Below are 18996 nucleotides of genomic sequence, written 5' to 3'. Positions count from 1 at the left end.
AAAATCCACCCATTTTTTAGTGAGAAAGATAAAAGTATTTGTCAGAATGTAAACATCCATAAAAGATCTATTCTTTCCACTATAATTATGCTTTGAAAAATAGCTAATCTTCTTTTAATATATCCTTCTTACATGCAGTTGGTTATTAATATCTTCAATGAAGTAAATGTTTCAAAACTTTTGGTTCATAGCATAGTAAATATGGATTGATAAAAATCCACATAACCAGAATTATATCGAGGTCCATTCACTTTCTAAGGGTGTATAGAGATCCTGACATCAAATAATTGGGAATTACTGACTTATCTTTTCCTGAGATGGACTCAAAGTGTAGTTGCACTTTCTTTTCCACCGCCAGCCTCAAATAAAGACATGGAGACTTATTATTAATTATGAAATCTTGGGGCTTAGCTTTAGGCTTGTCCAACTATAACTTAAATTATTCCATTTATATTAGTGTACGTTTTGCCTCATGGCTTTTTACCTTTCTTTCATTCTGTATGTCTGACTCCTTCCATGTCTCATTGGCATCTTTCTCTCACCTAGAATCATCTGGAATTCCTCTCTTTTTCCAGGAAGTCCTGCTTATCTCTCCTGCTTAGCTCTTGACCATTCAATTCTTCTTATTTTTTTATTATAGCTTTTACTTTTTATTACACCAATCACAGCAACACAACTTCACACAGTGTACAAATATCCCACAATAAGCAAGATGTTGTGAAAAGGACCAGTAGGACATGTTAATCAATTGTCCCCAGACACTGTTCCTGGGATACAAGGCCCCAGAGCTTGTCTGAGGTGGGAGAGTGGGACTCAAGAGATGCAGCGTCTAGGAGTTCATCTTCCCATCACCCACTCACCAGTCTCTGTCACTCCCACAGAGAATTCTAGGAAAGGCAAGCAGCCTCCCTGAAGTCACACTTATAAATGAAAAGGGACCTGTCCAAGTCAATCTGTGCTCATCACTTGATTGAGGGCCACTATGCTCTGTGCCTTCCTCTGGCTATGGGGCGGGGGGGGGGGGGGGACGGGACGGGGGGACTAAACTAGATTTAAGTACCAGGTCTGGAGGGGAATGATCTGAGAAACTGCAGCACCTAATAAGGCTTCTTTCCATTGTCACCCAACCAAACCCTCCTGGCTTTTCCTGCTGGACTGCCCTTATCTGTAGCTAGATTTTTCCTGCCTGGCCCACAGTCAGGACAAATCTTTGTCACCTGCCAGCCCCACAGCCGCTCAGACCCAACCAAATAAACACAGAGACTTATAGTGCTTACAAACTGTATGGCCGTGGCAGGCTTCTTGCTAACTGTTCTTATAGCTTAAATTAATCCATTTCCATAAATCTATACCTTGCCACATGGCTCGTGGCTTACCAGAATCTTCACATGCTTCTTGTCCTGGCGGCGGCTGGCAGTGTCTTCTTCTGCCTTCCTGTTCTTTCTTTTCTCCTCTCTGTTAGTCCTGCCTATACTTCCTGCCTAGCCACTGGCCAATCAATGTTTTATTTATTGACCAATTAGAGCAACACATTTGCCATACAGAACATCCCACAGCACTCTTCGTCACCCCTTGGGCAAGCCCTGAGCCCTATTCATCTCAAGCCAGTGTACCTGCCAGGGGCCCCAGGAGGAGGGCTGGGGTATCACTGTCTGCGTGGTTTCCAGTTCATACTCCGTGATGTGTTTACAGACCCTTGTGTTCATCTCTCTATTAAACCAATCAGAAGGTGCCTTAGGCAAGTGAAGAAGGACAGAGAGAAAGACACTGAAAGGGAAAAAAATCAGTAACCATCTTGAGAGACGCTTCCTCCTCCCCTCCTCCAAAGGTATTTGCTGACCAACAGTTTTAGAAAGTGACCAGAAGTTGAACTTATAAGGCTAGGACAATAAATCTATGTATCCTGGACTTGGCAAAATAAGATATGGGGAGTAATGGGCTCAACTGACCTCAGAGGAGAGTAAGACTGGAACAATAAATATAAATGTATATATCCTGGGTTCAGCAAAAGCAGGACATAGGGAGTCTCTGCAGATACCCTGAATCCTGTTAGCCATCAGTAACCTCATGCTTATAGTTCAGCCAGTAACTTCAAAGAACTACCTACCTCTAGCCCCCTCATCCAATCCCAAGCTGCATGTAAACCTTTTCTATATAAACCCCTTAAAGTAAGTGCTGGGGGTGGAGGTGGGCGTTCTCCTCCACCTGCTGTGAGGGATGTAGGATGCAGACCAAGCTTGCTTGTTTTGTTATTAAAAACCTCTGTGTGCTTGCATCGGATATTGGCTCTGTGGTGGTCTTGCTTGGGGGTCTTGCGACCTGGGCACAACAACACATCTTCACACAGTGTACAAAAAGATTATCCCAACAGGGGATCATTGTCCACCCACTCCCCACCTTGTGCTGATATACAGAGGTCTTGCTATTTCTTTAAACTCTGATATCCAGAGGCAGCAATACCTAGCCACACCTAGGAACTCTGAAACCCGTCTTTTTCTCTTAATCTTTGAAGTTGGCATCTGAAGGATGACAGCAGTCCTACCCTGAGAGAGGCTCCTAGAGCCCCCTTTCAGTTGGTAGCCAGGATAGATAACTTCTGATGTACAAAATTGGACTTTCTTAGCTGACATTCCATAGCTCAAGGCCTGAAACTCTTGCAGAAGTCCTGCAGTGGATCTTTTATAATCTGTTTTCCCTGGGAACTTCTGACAAAAGGGCAGGAAGTTTGCATTTCATGTTTTTTAAATCCCGGGTAACCTGGTCCAGGTATGTTGCCCACTGTAACCTCCCATTGGGTCTGTCCATTTAAAAGCAAAGATGGGTTGACTCACTTCTGCCAATGGGAGGCTGAAGAACACATCTTTCAGGTACAAGATAGTGTACACCACACCTGTTTCCCTGGAAGAATCAGACTCATGAGAATTAGAGGTCCCACGTTTCTTCACAGGCAGAAGAGATATATTCCAGGGTGACCTGCAGGGCAAGTAATGTAGACAAGGCGCTCCTAGGCCTCCTAGCTCCATCAGCCTCAATTATGGCATGTTACATAAATAATTCCTGCTGCCAGGTATGGTGGCTCCTATATGTTGCTGGAGTTTTCCTGCCTTGCCCACAGTCAGGACAAATCTTTGTCACCCGCCAGTCCCACAGCCGCTCAGACTCAACCAAGTAAACACAGACTTATATTGCTTACAAACTGTATGGCCGTAGCAGGCTTCTTGTTAACTGTTCTTATATCTTAAATTAATCCATTTCCATAAATCTATACCTTGCCACGTGGCTCGTGGCTTACCAGCATCTTCACATGCTGCTTGTCATGGTGGTGGCCGGCAGTGACTCCTCCTGCCTTCCTGTTCTTTCTTTTCTCCTCTCTGTTAGTCCCGCCTATACTTCCTGCCTAGCCACTGGCCAATCAGTGCTTTATTTATTGACCAGAGTAATTTGACATACAGACCATCCCACAGCACAACACAACATCCACTCAATGAACAAGACCTTCCAGTGACATGGACGCAGCAAACTATGAGGGATTCTATGGTGTTTCAAGTTCCAGAATGTAGGTAGCATCTGCATCAACCTAGTGAAGTGTCAAAGATAGAAATCTCCAACTAAACTAGGTGGCGACCTATGCTTCTATCTCAGTACTCAGGATGTCTGCGAGTTCCAGGCCAGCCTCAAAAAAGGTCAAATGACTTGAGGATGTTAATAAAAATACTCCCCCTCCCATCCCATAACTGAAGAGATGGCTACACTGTAGATTGCTTGCTTCTCTCGAAGAGGACCGGAGCTGGAGTCCCCGAAGTCTGGCTGCTCACACTTTCTGTGCATCCTTCTCCACAGCTTGTAATACCCTCTTCTCCTCCATAGGCAAGCTCACTCCTAAACTTCACACATACATAGACACACAAACAAACACATGAACAGAAAATAAAGAGAAATCCGAAAAATATTCTTTCTGTAAAGTTCTGTGAATCTGCATTTCTTACACTGCACACATAAAACTGAAATGTTAAAGGGAGACTCAAAGGAACTCTGGTGGGAAAGCTGAGGATAAGGACAGGCAGACATGTAAGCATCTATTACTTTCACCATATCATTATATTTTGGAAAATAGTTACTACTTTCTTAAACATTCTACTTACATGAGATTTGTTATTAATATGTTCAATGAAGCAAATGTCTCAGAATTCTCAGTTCCTAATGTGGTGACCATGGATTGAGATAGTGCACACAAGCATGAGTACCTTTGAGGGATAATCCATTTCTGAGCCTGTATACACACATCCTGACATCAGTGTTTGAGAATTGCTGACTTGGGGGCCCTTTGGTTTGACTCAGAAGGATGTTGTGACCAGGACCAGGTGTGACCAGGACCAGGCGGACAAGGACCAGGGTAAGTAATTCACTGCTCCTGGGATACCAGGTCTCAGAGCTGGATCAGAGCCAGGAAAGTAGTGCCCTAGAGATTCCGCTAACAGGAGTTCATCTTTCCGTGACTCAATCCCAATGCTCTCTATCACTACCACTGGGAATTCTTAGAGAAGCCAATCAGCCTCTTGCATTTTAACATTATCAGATGAACACAGATTCTCACTGACTCACTCTCTACTCTTTAAGCAGGATGAAGACCCTCATACCTCAGGCTCTCCTCCTGCTGCTCCTGGTTACCCTGGCCCTGACCAAGCATCCAAAGGGTGAGTGTAGGAATCTAAAGGGAAAGGACCTAATCTGGGGAAGCAAATGGACTCTACCCTAGGGGTACAGCACCAAAGAAGCCTGTCTCCTCCCTAGCCCAACCAGAAACTTCTGTTCCCTTCTTCATTTTGCATCCTGTCCCCGCCCCCCCTCCACCCGGGGCCATGCACTGGCCTGGATTAGGTGGAGGATAGAGCTCTAAAGGCCCACTGTACCTAGGTTCATACCAGCTGTGCCATTTCCAAACCCTCCTGACCTGGCCCGGCCTCGTGGAGTCCCAGTTCATCTCTGCCAGCTATGTAGATGACACACAATTCATGGGATTCAACAGCAGGGCAGAGACTCAGAGGATGGTGCACCAGGCCCCATGGATGGATCAGCAGAAGCCAGAGTATTGGGAGGATCAGACACAGAGCATCATGAGAGAAAAAACATTCTTCAAAGAAGTAATGAAGAAAGTGCTCCACATCCATAACCAGAGCATGGCTGGTAAGTGAACCCCAAGCAGAAACCCCGACCTTCAAGCTCTCCTTTGGGTTGTCCCAGTACGCCATGTCCAAGGTTCACCCCCAGAAAATGTAACCCAGGGAGACTAAGCTCCAGAGATCCACGGGACACTGACATGGGTTTCTGAGCAGTTTAAGTCCAAATCTGGCCGCTTAGAAAGGCCACGTGGGAGGGACCGACCCACTGGAGGGCCCTACCAAGGGACCTGGTCCTGTGGGAGGGGGCTGAGAGAGAATGCTTGACCAGGACATCACACAATCCAGAGGAGGTATGGCTGCATTGTGTTGCCTGGAGGGTACTTCAGTCGCGGGTTCCATGAATTAACCTTCAGTGGCCATGATTACATCGCACTGAACGAGGACCTGCGCACCTGGACCTTGTCCGGCAAGGCTGCTAAGATGCTCAGAGGAGAGTGGGAAAGGACAGGTTTTGCACAAGTGGTGAAGACTTACCTGAAGGATGAATGCGTTGAGTTGCTCCTCGCACAGCTGGACTATGGGAAGGAGACTTTGCTGAGAACAGGTAAGGATAAATACTGCCTCATCTGCTCTGAGACTGGAGCTCCTGTCCTCTGAGGATTCCTCCTCAGCAGGGAGAAGCTGGAATACTAACTCAGCCTTGCATCAAAGCGGCAAGAGTGCCATGGGTTTCCTAATTCAATAAGAGAGGGACTCTCATAGGGCTAAGCCTTCTCTCCGCACACTTCAGTTTTTTCAATTAAACAGCAGTACCCTTCCACTTGCTTTGTGGACCACGAGCTCTCTCGGGCCTGTTTCCTGTCCACCATGCACAATGACTTTGGAGTCTTTCATCTCCACTGAGTCAGAACCAGAAGTCCATAATCCTAGAAGGAGATCCAGACTCTCCTGCTCTGTGCTGGCTTGTGCTGGTTCTTAAACTTTCCAGGGAGTAGATTACCCGACCCATATCCCGAGTTTAGGCTGATGGGTGGGGTCTGCACAACTCCTTCAAGCCAACTCTCCCTTCCATTCAAAACAAGGTAACAGAGCATTGCTGGATTCCCAGGAAGAAGGCAAAATGACTGGATTTTCCAATTGTTTCCCTCAGACACTCCCAAAATACTTGTAACCCAAAAAGTCAGAACTGATGGGAAAATCATCCTGAGATGCTGGGCCCTGGACTTCTACCCTGCTGAGATCACCCTGATATGGCAGAGGGATGGGAACAACCAGACACAGGACATGGAAATGATGGACACCAGGCCTGCAGGGGATGGGACCTTCCAGAAGTGGGCAGCTGTGGTGGTGCCTTCTGGGGAGGAGCAGAGATACACATGTCATGTGACTCATGAGGGCCTGCCTGAGCCCATCACCCTGAGATGGGGTAAGGACTGGGATTGACCACAGAGCCTATCACAGAGAGAGTGGGAGGCTTTGGGAGAAATGGATCAGGGTCATGACTGATAGCGGGAGGTCAGAGGCCTCACTGTTCCTTCCATTCTCTGTCAGAGCCTCCTCAGCCCTCTGTCCCCATCATGCCAATTGTTACTGGCCTGGTTCTTGGAGCTGTGCTTATGGGAGCCGTGGTGACTTTTCTGATATGGAAGAGGAGGACTAAAGGTAAGGAAAGGGCAGGGTCTGTGTTCAAGTCTCCCTGGGAATATCAAGTCCAGCTGAGAGTGTGCCCTGCCACATGAGAGCAAAAATTCCTCCACACAGTTGCTTATTCAGTCTTGTGCTGATGTGCTGGCATTAACTCTATTGTGAAGGAAATAATGAACAGATTCATCACTGCAGTGATAGAGGTGGCAGAGACCTGATCCTCAGCTCTCAGAAGTCAGATGGAAAGGTTCCTACTTAGAACACATATCCAGGAGTCCACTTAGTCCTCCTCATATACAATCTACTATCAGTTTTCCCCATCTTTCTCTGGATCTGCAGTCACAGTTCTGGAAACTTTAGATAAGGACCAGGAGATTCCTCTAGGCCTTCTAGATCCCGCTGCCTCCTTGAGCTGTAATAAAAGGGATTATTCCCAGGGGTAAACGGTGAGGCAGCCGTGTTCAGACTTGCCAGTCTTTATACTGGGGGCTCTTCCCTGAGACACCTGTGGCAGTGTATGCAGGAGCCATGGAGGTTCTCAGCCAGCCCATAGCTCCTCATCAGTTTGTCTTCAGAGGCTTTGACTTGGTCTTGTTTTGCTTTCCCACGGTGGGGTGGGGGAGTGGGGGTGGGGGGTGGGGAGGGTAAAGTTCCTAGGATGTCCAGCCTTCTGTTCCAGCTTTAAAAACTGATACCCTAAAGGGCCTGGTGTGAGACAGGGAGAGGTCAGAGGATAGAACCCTGGGGTGTGAGCACTTCTGGGATTGGGACAGTCTGTGTGTGTGATGAGCTGTTCAGAACATCACCATTTAAGACACTGATCTGAGTTTCTTCCTTGTTCTTTTCTTCTACAGGATAAGACAGCTGGACTGAGCCTAACAGGATTTGTTCTGGTTTCTCCTTCTTTTGTGGCCTCCAGACCTCATGCCTTCTCTTTCTGGTCATGTGTCTTTCTCTTCTGAGCAAAATGTAAACAGGTCATGAGCAGCGACAGCCTTCTTCCCATATACACCGTGTGTCTTCCCCAGTCATCTCTCATGTTCCAACAGGGCTGGCAAACCTCCATCCCTGATAGAACCGTAGTTTTCACTGAGCTACAGCAACTACAAGAAGTTTTCATGCTTCTTTCTTGAAATTAAGCATTTTTCATGCATGGTTGTGCAACTTCTTTCAGAGTGGGTGACTGATTAGTGTACTAAAAATGAGTAAAGTTTATGGAGAAAATAAAATCTCAGAACATTATGGAGTCGTGTGTGCTGTGGTAAGTCCATTGCCTCTGGTGGCATTGGTTGCTGTGTGGAGCCAAGCGAGGTCTGGGCTGTGCACAGGTATCGCTCTGTCAACTCTGGGCTCTCACACAGTCCCTTCCCACCTATGTCCTCTTGCTACTTCCTCATCCTCGTTCTTTAATAAACCTGTTCACCAGGACATGTGATCAAAAGATCTCAGGCATTTGTAGGGTTTGTCCAGTGTCTGTGCTGTTCTTTCATGTTGGCCTTCAGCCTGTTCAGGCTTGAGTCTGATATTCCATTCAGGGATTTTTGATTCATGTTTCAATGAGAATTATACTTGTTTTCTGTTTTTACTCTTTTTGGTGGGGCCCGCCACCCAGCTCCCAAATAAATTCACATGGCTGCTTATTCTTAATTACAAATGCCCGGCCTTAGCTTGGCTTAGTTTCTTGCCAGGTTTCCTTAACTTATCCTGTCTACCTTTCGCATCCGGGCTTTTCCGGTTCTCTTATTTCTGTAAATCTTACTCTTGCTCTGTGGCTTGCTGTGTAGCTGGGTGGCTGGCCCCTGGAGTCCTCCTCCTTCTCTGGCTGCTAGCTCTCTCCTCCCAGATTTCTCCTCCTATATGTTCTCCCTGCCTGCCAGCCCTGCCTATCCTTTCTCCTGCCTTGCTGTTGGCCAGTTCTTTATTAGACCATCAGGTGTTTTACACAGGCACGGAGTTAAACAAATGCAACATAAACAAAAGTAACACACCTTAAAACGGTCTCCTGCAGTTTTCAGCTCTGTGAGTCATTGTCTCCTTTCGTCAACTGTCACTGACACCATTCTGTCATTCTGTCATTGTCCCGCAGTAGATCTCTGTGGTATTCTGTCAAAGTTGTTAGGGTCAAAGCCCAGTTTCTGACAGTCATGGGCGTTATAACATGTATGTAATACCAACACAGAGGAGGTCTGTTAATAGGATGTTTGCAAGTTCAAGATCAACTTTGAATACATACTGAGACCCTATTCCAAAGTAAGTTATTAAAAAAAAATGGATTAATTAAAAACTAAATAGGGTAAGTGATGGACATAGCTGTGCTGTGCTAATGCCGAGCCAAAGAAACCTCAGATAGTATCTGAATTTCAGACAGAAAGAAGGCCAGTGTAGGGAAAGTTACGTGGAATACACAAATCGGGTGACGAATGATGATGAATGACTTAAATCTCTGGAGGATTTCACAGTAGTGCTTGAAGCCTACGCATGGGATTTCAGAGCATACATTCATCTTTAGTGAAACTGCAAACCCTTCAAAATGAAGTAAAGTTATCCAGTGCTAAATCCCATCTACAGAAAGGGCACAGCAGACAGAAATTAAGGAGTGGTGTAGCTGAAGTCAATCGTATCATCAGAAAAACTAACATCATTGACACCTGTAACCCTTTATGCAATGCCTGAGATACAGTATGTGTTGTGCACATAGCAGCTTCTCCTAGGACCAGAGTCTCCTAAAGTGGGGACCTGGGCAGTGGAGTCAGGTTTCTGAAGATGTGATGGGGTCCTTTCTGTGGTGATGTTTTGTTTGTGCTCTAACAAATAAAGCTTGCCTTAAGATCAGAGGGTGGAGCTAGTTAGCCCTTAGTTAACCTAGAGGTCTGGAGGTCTGTACAGATAGGAGATAGAAAGTGATAGGGCTGGGTGGAGAAAGGGATATAAGCCGGACAGAGACAGGAGCTCTGTCCTTTTTGGTCTGAGGAGTTGGGGAGCTAAGATGTGACTTGGCTGCTCCTTTACTTCTCTGATCTTTCAGCATTTATGCCAATACCTGACTCCAGGTTTTTATTATTGAGACCAATTAGAATTCACACTACACCTTTCTGCATGTGTGTCTGTGGAACAGATACCTGCCTCAGGCAAGGGGCACGTTTCTTAGTAAACCCTAGAGTTCTTCAACAACAGGGCATGGCAGCAATCCTCTACCCAAGAGCGGACATGTGAGCTCAGCTGCTCCGTGTCCCCTGGCCTCAGTAGGGGTGCCCTGGTCCTCTCTTTCTCTACTCGAGAGCAGAGCCTGCTTAGCCCCCTTCTCCATCCTGCTTCTCCTTTTAAGTTGAAAGACCCCCCGCTCCATTATGAGGCCATGGGGCGTTGGGCCAATGAAATGCCCCCCCCCCCAATAACTTAGCCTAAGAAACGCCATTCTGAAGGAATCAGAAAAACAGGAGTTCACAGCCGTAGCCAGCCACCCGGCCTTGAGAGAGATAACTATGGCCAGCCATCCAGCCTTGGGAGAGAGATAACTGTGGTCGGCGGTCTTGGGAGAAAGACAGTTGAGTCAAATCAGGATATTTTATGGCTGGCCCCCTGGCCTTGAGGAATAAGCGGCTGGGCTGGAAAAACACCCACTATACCCTGGGCACGGCCAAGTCAGCCACACACATACGACCCCAAGTTCACCCTGGCCTTCTTTGAAACAACCAATAGGGACCCTGTAACTATGCTTCTCGCTTCTGTAACCGCGCCTCTGCCCCTGGGATCCCATAAAAAGTCCCCCTTGCCCTAGGAAAGCGCGCAAGTCCTCCAAGAGACTTCGCCCCAGGTACCTGGTCTAAATAAACCCTCTTGCTTTTGCATCTGATCTGTGGTTTCGGTGTGTTCCTTGGGTTTGGGGTCTCTCCTGAAGGAAGATCTCCCCTGGGGGTTCTTTCAAAGTATCCATGGTAACCTAACTTTCTGGTTCACACTATAGGACCAGGGTCCAGATTGAACAGGATCAGATCAGGGGCTCACTTCTCAGTGCCCCCAGAGTCACATGCCATGTGGTATTTCCATAACAAGGTATTCAGGCTTAGTCTTTGGGATGCTGCTTAGACCTCAGGCCCTCAGGCAAGAAAGTGATTTGCAGGATGAGTCTCAGGTTCAGAGAATGGACAGACTGATCCTGAGCATGGCAGCAGTAAAGGAGGGTCTATTAGGGATTTGGCCAGACTTTCCCCATGTGCCTGAGGTCCTAGCTCTGATAGTAGAACCAGAGAGAGGTCTTTGAGGGACCACTGGCTTAATGAAAATCACAAGGATCAGAATTCACAAACCCAGCAGGTCCCCTCTAATAAGAACAACTGCCCTTGGATCCACAAGTCCAACTTCTGACCCCAGGTTGGAGTTATTTGTTATTATCTCTGATGAAGTTAGGGTCTCAAAACTCAGTTCCCAACACAGTCAGTATGGATTGATATAAGCCACATAAACTTATTTACCTTGGAGATACACAGGAATTCTAAGTGTATATAGACACCTTGAGAGCGAAATGATCTAGGACTGTTGACTTATTGGTCCCTGGGCTGTGACTGAGAAGGAAGTTGTGACCCAGGCTAGGAGGACATGGATCAGGGTAAAATAACTTGTCTCCGGACACTGCTTCCAGGATTCCAGGCCCAAGAGCTGGGTCAGAGTGAGGAGGCAGGCTTTAGTTTATTTTAGTTTTGTCAATTTGACAAGCTAGCTTTATACTGGAAGAGGAACTTTAATGGAGAAAATGCCTCTATCAGAATGCCTCTAGGCTAGGTTGTAAGGCATTTTCTTCATCAATGATTGAAGTTGGAGGGTCCAACTCACTGTGAGTGCAGCCACTGCCAGCAAGCAGCATTCCTCCATGGATATTGCTTCAGTTCCTGCTTCAGGTTCTTGCTGTAACTTCCTCAGTGATGGCATGTGACCTGGGATTCATCAGATGAAGTAAACCCTTTTTTTCCTCAAGTTGATTTTCTTCATAGAGATTTGTTACAGCAATTGAAAAGCAGACTAACACAAACCACCACTGGGCATGTATGACAACTTTACAGCTATCCAAACTTGTTTTTGACAGAGGGCATTGGTTTATGGGTTAGTTTTAGTTTTTACTTATATGTATGTTTGTGTGTGTATAGTACATGACAATCAATTGGAGGTGCATGTACTATAATCTAGGAGAGCACATCAAATCACATGGAGCTGGAGTTCCAGGAGGTTGTGAGTAGCATTTTGTTAATGTTTGGAAATGAACTCATGTCAACTGTAAAAGCAGTTAGCATTTTTAAAAGCTAAGCCACCCTTTCAAACCCAGGGTAGTTACATTACTCTTTGCTGGATTCCAGGGCCTAGAACAAGGCCAGGCACTTGGTAGATTCTCCAACATTACCTGGGGTATATCTGAGAAGCAGACCTCCTAAAAGAGGAGCCTAGAGAAGGAAAGGCAGGTTTCTTGTTCATGTGGTGGAGATGTTCTCTCCCATGTATGTGAGACATTCTATCCAGCTCAGGCCTGGATACCTTCCTACAGCGAGTCCTAGAGCCCCCTCTACACCTGCACACAGCACCAAGCCCCTGAACAAGTGCTGAAACCTGAGCCACGTCTGACCTCACAGCCCTTGGAGTCAGCAGGGAGGGACAACTTAGGTAGAGGAAGTCTCCCTCCTCCTGCACGTATGATGCTTCCCATTTCTCCCCTAACCTTGCAACAGCTATGCAGCCATGGAAGCTGCCCCAGGCCACAGACAAAAACTATGGCATCAATGTAAGATCATAACTAAGCAATGATGTCTGTATGGACACAGATGTGATAAGAGGAGGCCACATCTGCATGGGACCCCAAAAATGATAAGGGTAAGTACACTTTGGTCCTTAATCTTAGAGATATTAAATGGTATGATGTTGTTTAGAAGGTTCCCCATGGGTGTACGGAGTATTGTGCTGCATGTCTGGGTCTTGAGGGTCTGTGGAGGGTCAGCCTGGTGTCATAGGGAGACACTGGGGGGATTTTTTTTTTTTTTGGTTTTTCGAGACAGGGTTTCTCTGTGTAGCTTTGTGCCTTTCCTGGATCTCGGTCTGTAGACCAGGCTGGCCTCGAACTCACAAAGATCCGCCTGTCTCTGCCTTCCGAGTGCTGGGATTAAAGGTGTGGGCCACCACCGCCCCCGCCTGGGGGGATTTTTGCATTGGAAATCATTAGCGATGTCAGTAGTGCATTATCTTTCTCAGCTTCTGCTGCTTCTACTCTTGGCCTTCCTTGGACATGGTGTGCATGGCCACTGACAGAGCAGCCAACTCCCATCCTAAATTCCTTCACCTTCCCTTAGATCCCTGTGATCTCTGATCACCAGGAAGCCAGGCTTAGTGCAGGGTAAGGTGGCTTCAGCTGGCCAATAAAAAACTGTGACACAACAGTGAGGCAATGAAACGCCATCATCAGGGCCAGGGATGGACACTTCACTGAGGTAGGTGGCCTTTATTTTACTTTCCCTCATTGATTCTGTCAGCTACATCAGCACATGGGCCAGGACTCAGAAGGATGTTGTGAACAGGACCAGTACAGAGATCACAGTAAGCAACTGGTCCCCAGACACTGCTCCCAGGATACCAGGCCATAGAGCTGGGTCTGAGTGGGGAAGCAGGGCTCTAGAGATTCCTCCCACTGTAGTTAATCTTTCCATGACTCAGTCCACTGGGTCTCTGTCACTCCCACTGGAAATTCTTAGAGAAGCATCCTAGTTATAAAGTGGCTAAGGACCAGTCTGGACTCCCTCCAGCTACAGTTTCTCTGTCCTTTCCTCTGAGGCTGGCCTCCTGCAGCCCTGGTTCATATTCAGAGTGGTGGGCTACTTGTAAGACTAGGTGATGGTGGGAAACAATAGAGATCTTGGACTTGCTCTGCTGCTACAGCCTGGGTAGGAATGGTGACTGTCACCAGGCAGATAACAATCCAGCAACTCAGCAGGGGTCTCTGTAAAATGGCTTGTGGCTACTGCTCTGGTTGAGTATTGTGTGGCTGGAGTTTTTCTGCCTTGCCCACAGTCAGGACAAATCTCTGTCACCCACCAGTCCCACAGCCGCTCAGACCCAACCAAGTAAACACAGAGACTTATATTGCTTACAAACTGTATGGCCGTGGCAGGCTTCTTGCTAACTGTTCTTATATCTTAAATTAATCCATTTCCATAAATCTATACCTTGCCACGTGGCTGGTGGCTTACCGGCGTCTTCACATGCTGCTGGTCATGGCAGCGGCTGGCAGTGTCTCTCTGCCTCAGCCTTCTGCTTCCCAGAATTCTCCTCTCTCCTTGACCCACCTACTTCCTGCCTGGCCACTGGCCAATCAGTGTTTTATTTATCGACCAATCAGAGCAATTTGACATACAGACCACTCCACAGCAGTATTGACTGGAAAACCTGTTCTATTATCTCTCCTATGCTGTGGGTGCTTGAAAGTTTTTAAAAATCTTTCGCTTGCCTCCCCTTATGCCCCTTTAATTCATTCATTTTCTTCGTTTTTTATTTTGTTTGCTTGTTTGTACTTAAAGACACGATTTCTCTGTGTAGCCCTGGCTGTCCTGGAACTTGCTCTGTAAGCTGGGCTGGCTTAGAACTTAGAGGTCTGCCTGCCTCTGCCTCCTGAGTGCTGGGATTAAAGGTGTGCACCACCACTGCCTGGCTATATTTTATTTGTGTATGACACTTTTTCTGCATGTATTTCTGTGCGCCATGTTCATGCTTAGTGGCTGTGGAGGACAGAAAATGTGTTTGGATACCCTGTGATTGGAGTGAGATGGTTGGGTGCTGGGAATTAAACCCAGGTTTCCTGGAAGAGTGGCCAGTGCTTTTAATACCTAGGTCATATATACAGCCCCCTTTAAATGTTTGTTCCTGTTAGAACTATGGAGATATCCTGGAACTGACTTGAACAGGGCTTTGGTAACTCCTTCTAACAGGGTGGGGGTCCTCTATAAATACCCCAGTCCTACTTTAGGAACTCAGGATGTTTTCCTTGTCCTAGTTTATAAAATTTCCCTCTTTAAGCTGCTGATATTTTCAGAGATGTCTGGTCCTCACTCACTACTTCAGACAGCTGTTCTGAACTTGGAAAGTGTTCCCTGTAGATTCTAGAGGACTGTTGATGTATGTCCTGCTGTCCTCCATCCTGAGGAAGTGGGCATCCCAGACTCATCTGTTTTTGTTTCCTGTATCTACAGGGAATGAGACCTGTCATCAATACTGAGTATGAGTCTGGTGTGATTCTCCCCAGGTGTCCCCTGTTTCTGACAACAGAGGTGTTTTTTTTATTGTCCTACAAGGCCCGTGGACCCTTGACCAAGGAATCTCCATGCTATTGTCAAGAGATATTTTAGGGTCAAAGCCTGTCTTCTGGCAGCTGTAATAAGCTTGGATTGGATAATACAATAAGGTAACTAATAACACAGTTACAGTGAAAATTAGAGAAAGGACATTTATTAAATGTGACCACTGTGGGAAGAGGAGCAAACAGGTCCAGTGACTCACTCTGAGTCCCCAGTTTCATCTTTAGGATCCTGACACGAGGTTCAGGTTTAAATATGGGGAAAGAGGAAGTTCCCCCCATTTTTCACTTTAATTTTTCTATTTCACTTTGCTAATAAACTAGAGCTTTCTGGTCATCACTCACCTCTTCTCATTTACCCAACTTTCCCCAGTTTATTCCCTGGAGATTCTCTCTGCCTGTGCCTGTGTGTCCTCCTCCATCATGGGTTTCTTATCCTTGAACTCTGCATTTTCCCACTCCTAACTTCTAAGTGCTGGCATTACAGGTGTGTTCCATGACACACAAATATTCAGAGAAGGTTTAAAGTATGTTGTCTATAAGCGTTGTCAGAAATTTAGCAAGTGACATATAGACATAGGAAGTGTATAATTACTGTGTGCATTTTTTTTGTGGTTATTGTTGTATTGAGACAAGGTCTCATGTAGCTTAGCATGGTATGGATCTCCTGGTGTTGTTTATGCCTCTCCTTCTGAAGTGATGCGATTACAGGATGTAACTACCATGTCTTGTTCTAGTGTAAGAATTTTGTTAATAAATTCCTAGAGAATTTTTTTTTTAGTGAAAAAAATGGGATAAACTGTGTTATAAGCATTGAGAGCCTAAATTTCATGGTGTCCATTCCCAGTTAAAAGAATCAATGACAAAAAATTATAATTGCTTATACTAGGGATTACATGGACAGAGGTTCATATTCACCTCCCAGAATTTGGGCTCATCAGTATCTCTGGACTCCGGTCCACAGGGACTGAATTGCTAGGAAATTGCCGGGAAACTGTACACAAAGAAACTCACTAAAACAAGTACATGCTAATAATAGAGACCATGCAGCCACTGCCGTGTACAGCTGGTGGTTCTTTTCTTCTTTCTGTCCACGTTGCAGTCCTTTGGAACATACTTAATGAAAATATTCTCTTCCTCCTCTAATAAACAATGTAATCAATCCACAGCCCACCAATACCCTCCCTTGTCAGCCACAATGGTGATTAAAATCCAAGCCAACAAGAGAACATTGGTAATTTTAGACACTTAAATATCTCACCATAAATTTAACAACTTCTTATGCTTGTGATATTTAGAGACATATGTGGTGATATTGACAATTGACTTTTTGATAGTTTTTACTTAAATGCGTCAATACTGAAGGATCTAAGGACTTGATCAAACCAAGCTCTCCTTTAAAATTAACATTCATAAACACAGCACTCACTCAATGTACAAGGCTCTGCTATGGACATGGGTGCAGCAGACGATGGAGAATTTAATCATATTTCAAGTCCACAGTGTAAACAACCGTGAAGAAATACTGCTGTGTCAATTTAGAGACATATAAAATGTAAACATCTACAAGGAGCACAGTGTGGGGACCCCGCCATTTATTCTCAAGTTTTAATGACTTAGATGCATGGGTGTTTTGCCTGTGTGTAAGTCTATGTATCATGAGCACTCCAGAAGAAGGAATGGGATCCCCAGGGACTGGAGTCACAGAGAGTGGTGACCAGCCATGTGGATCCTAGGAATCCAACACAGGTTGCCTGGAAGAACAGCCAGTGCTCTTAGCTGCTAAACTAGCTCTCAAGTTCATTTCCTATGACCTTAATCTCAGCATCCAGGAGAGAGAGGCAGGGGATGTCTTTGAGTTCCAGATGAGTCTGACCTACACTCCAAGTTCCAACAAGGGAGATTGATACGGGAAGATCCCATCTTCAAGAAAAGTCCTATCATCTGAAGATGTTAATGAAAACATTCCTCCTGCAGCAGTGAGATGCTCAGCAGTGAACAGCACCTGCTGTTCTTGCAAAGGACCAGAGTTGGATTCCCAGCACAGACCTTAGCCAACTCACAACCTCCTGTAGATGCAGCTCCAGTGCTTATGGTGACCTCTTCTGACCTCCACAGTCAACTGTACAGGAGTATACAGTACATACATACACACACAGAGAGACAAAAATCATGAAGTATATACAACCTACATATTTCTGTTGAGCTGCATTTTCATAAATTTCAAATAAATAATTGTTAAAAAGATACAAAATCCACTCATTTTTTAGTGGGAAAGAGAAAAGTATTTGTCAGAATGTAGACATCCATAAAAGATCTATTCCTTCCACCATAATTATGCTTTGAAAAACACTTAATCCACTTTTAAAATATTCTTCTTTCATGCAATTAGTTATTAATATCTTTAATGAAGCAAATGTCTCAAAACTCTTGGTTCACAATATGAATTGATAAAAATCCACATAAGCAGAATTATGTTGAGGTCCTTCCGCTTTCTAAGTATGTATAGAGATCCTGATGTCAGAATGATTGGGAATTACTGACTTATTCTCTCTGGAGCTAGACTTGGAAAGATGTGAACAGGACCAGTAGGGTAAGCCATTGTCTCTAGACACTGCTCCTGGGATACAGGACCCCAGAGTTGTTCTGAGGTGGGAAAGTGGAACTCTACAGATGCAGCTTCCAGGAGTTCATCTTCCCACCACCCATCCACCAGTCTGTCACTCCCACAGAGAATGCTAGGAAAGTCTCCCTGAAGTCAGGCTTACAAATGAAAAGAGTCGTGACCAGGTCAGTCTCTACTCATCCCTTGAGGGCCCCTGTCAATGACCACGTCAGAGGATCTGCAGACAGAAATGGAGCTTAGGGAACACAGCCCAGAGGATAACAAAGCTACTCTGAGCGCGTCCTGGAGAGGCAAGGCCCCAGAGGATGTTTCCAGAACGCCCCTCGCTTCTGGTGTGCTTCCTCCTGCTTGTGCTGTCCTGTGCCTGCTGTGTTTGGCATGGTGGGATTGCTATATGACGGGATCCCACTGTATTCAATAAAGTGTGATTGTTTCTTGGGAAAAATCCTACTCCTCACTGGGAAATTTACATACAGATCATAATGAGGATGATTTTTATAAGATCAGTGATTAGTTAGATCTATGATTTAATTAGACTTTCTGATTTAGCCTAAAAGAAACAGATGGTTAGGAAAATTAGTAAAGATGTTTAGGGACATGATTTAGGTTATTCTACCAATTGCTCCAATAAGAGATGCAGAAAGGGCAAATACAGGCCCAAAGTCACCTTCTGCTTTGTTAGATGTGAGATTTGCAGAGGATGGAAAATAAGAACAAGGAAGTTTCATGCATTACAGACCCATGAATTCTGCCTGTGGAAAAACAGGCTGATGATCAAAAACAATAATTATGTCACTACACCTAAGGTTAGGCCTGAGTTCCTTGGTCATGTAACTTAGAGTTAGTCACAGGCCCCAGTGTGCACCTTGAAAAGACAAAGTTGTGAAAGGAAATTATTGTGTGTAAAGGAAAATAGATGGTGAACTGACCACTCATTTAAAGTTTCTCTAGAGTAAAGAATGGAAATCTGTTCCACTGAAATTGCAAACAGCTACCTGCCAGTACAAAAGGAACTGGTTGAATTACACTTAGCTTGCTTAAAACTTTGTCAACCGGTAATAAAAGAATCATTGCTTTGGGGTGAAGATGTTATGGTGGGAAAATGAATACAAAGAAAAATGTTTAACTGCTTGTGGGATTCTAAGGAAAGCATGTAACTTGTGATCTTAATGTGATTTCTTCTTACATAAAGCTTTTAACTTGTTTTTGGAAAGTATGTAACTAATGGTTGTGAGGTGATCTTTTTTGTGTTGAAATCTGTATTGGGAGGTATAAAGGGATAA

General features: G+C 45.3%; 1 protein-coding gene across 1 annotated transcript; it reads left to right on the top strand.

Moving 5' to 3' along the window:
- Positions 1–3644: 3644 nt before the first annotated feature.
- Positions 3645–8006, top strand: LOC102909695 (class I histocompatibility antigen, Gogo-A*0201 alpha chain-like). The gene is made up of 6 exons (XM_042266656.2): positions 3645–4694; positions 4915–5184; positions 5449–5724; positions 6271–6546; positions 6672–6782; positions 7619–8006. Exons 1-6 carry the CDS (start codon positions 4622–4624, stop codon positions 7621–7623), a joined length of 1011 nt encoding a protein of 336 aa, XP_042122590.1. The 5' UTR covers positions 3645–4621; the 3' UTR covers positions 7624–8006.
- Positions 8007–18996: the final 10990 nt, after the last annotated feature.

Source organism: Peromyscus maniculatus, chromosome 21, assembly GCF_049852395.1.
Source record: "Peromyscus maniculatus bairdii isolate BWxNUB_F1_BW_parent chromosome 21, HU_Pman_BW_mat_3.1, whole genome shotgun sequence".
NCBI lineage: Eukaryota > Metazoa > Chordata > Mammalia > Rodentia > Cricetidae > Peromyscus > Peromyscus maniculatus.
Note: the sequence above shows the minus strand (reverse complement) of the source record. Positions and strands in the feature narration are given on the sequence as shown.

Excerpts from the sequence above, each read along its gene's own strand:
- LOC102909695 (XM_042266656.2), top strand. The coding sequence starts at position 4,622 with ATGAAGACCCTCATACCTCAGGCTCTCCTCCTGCTGCTCCTGGTTACC. Across the intron at positions 5,185-5,448 it reads CCATAACCAGAGCATGGCTG|GACATCACACAATCCAGAGG; the intron begins GTAAGTGAACCC and ends ATGCTTGACCAG. Across the intron at positions 5,725-6,270 it reads GGAGACTTTGCTGAGAACAG|ACACTCCCAAAATACTTGTA; the intron begins GTAAGGATAAAT and ends TGTTTCCCTCAG.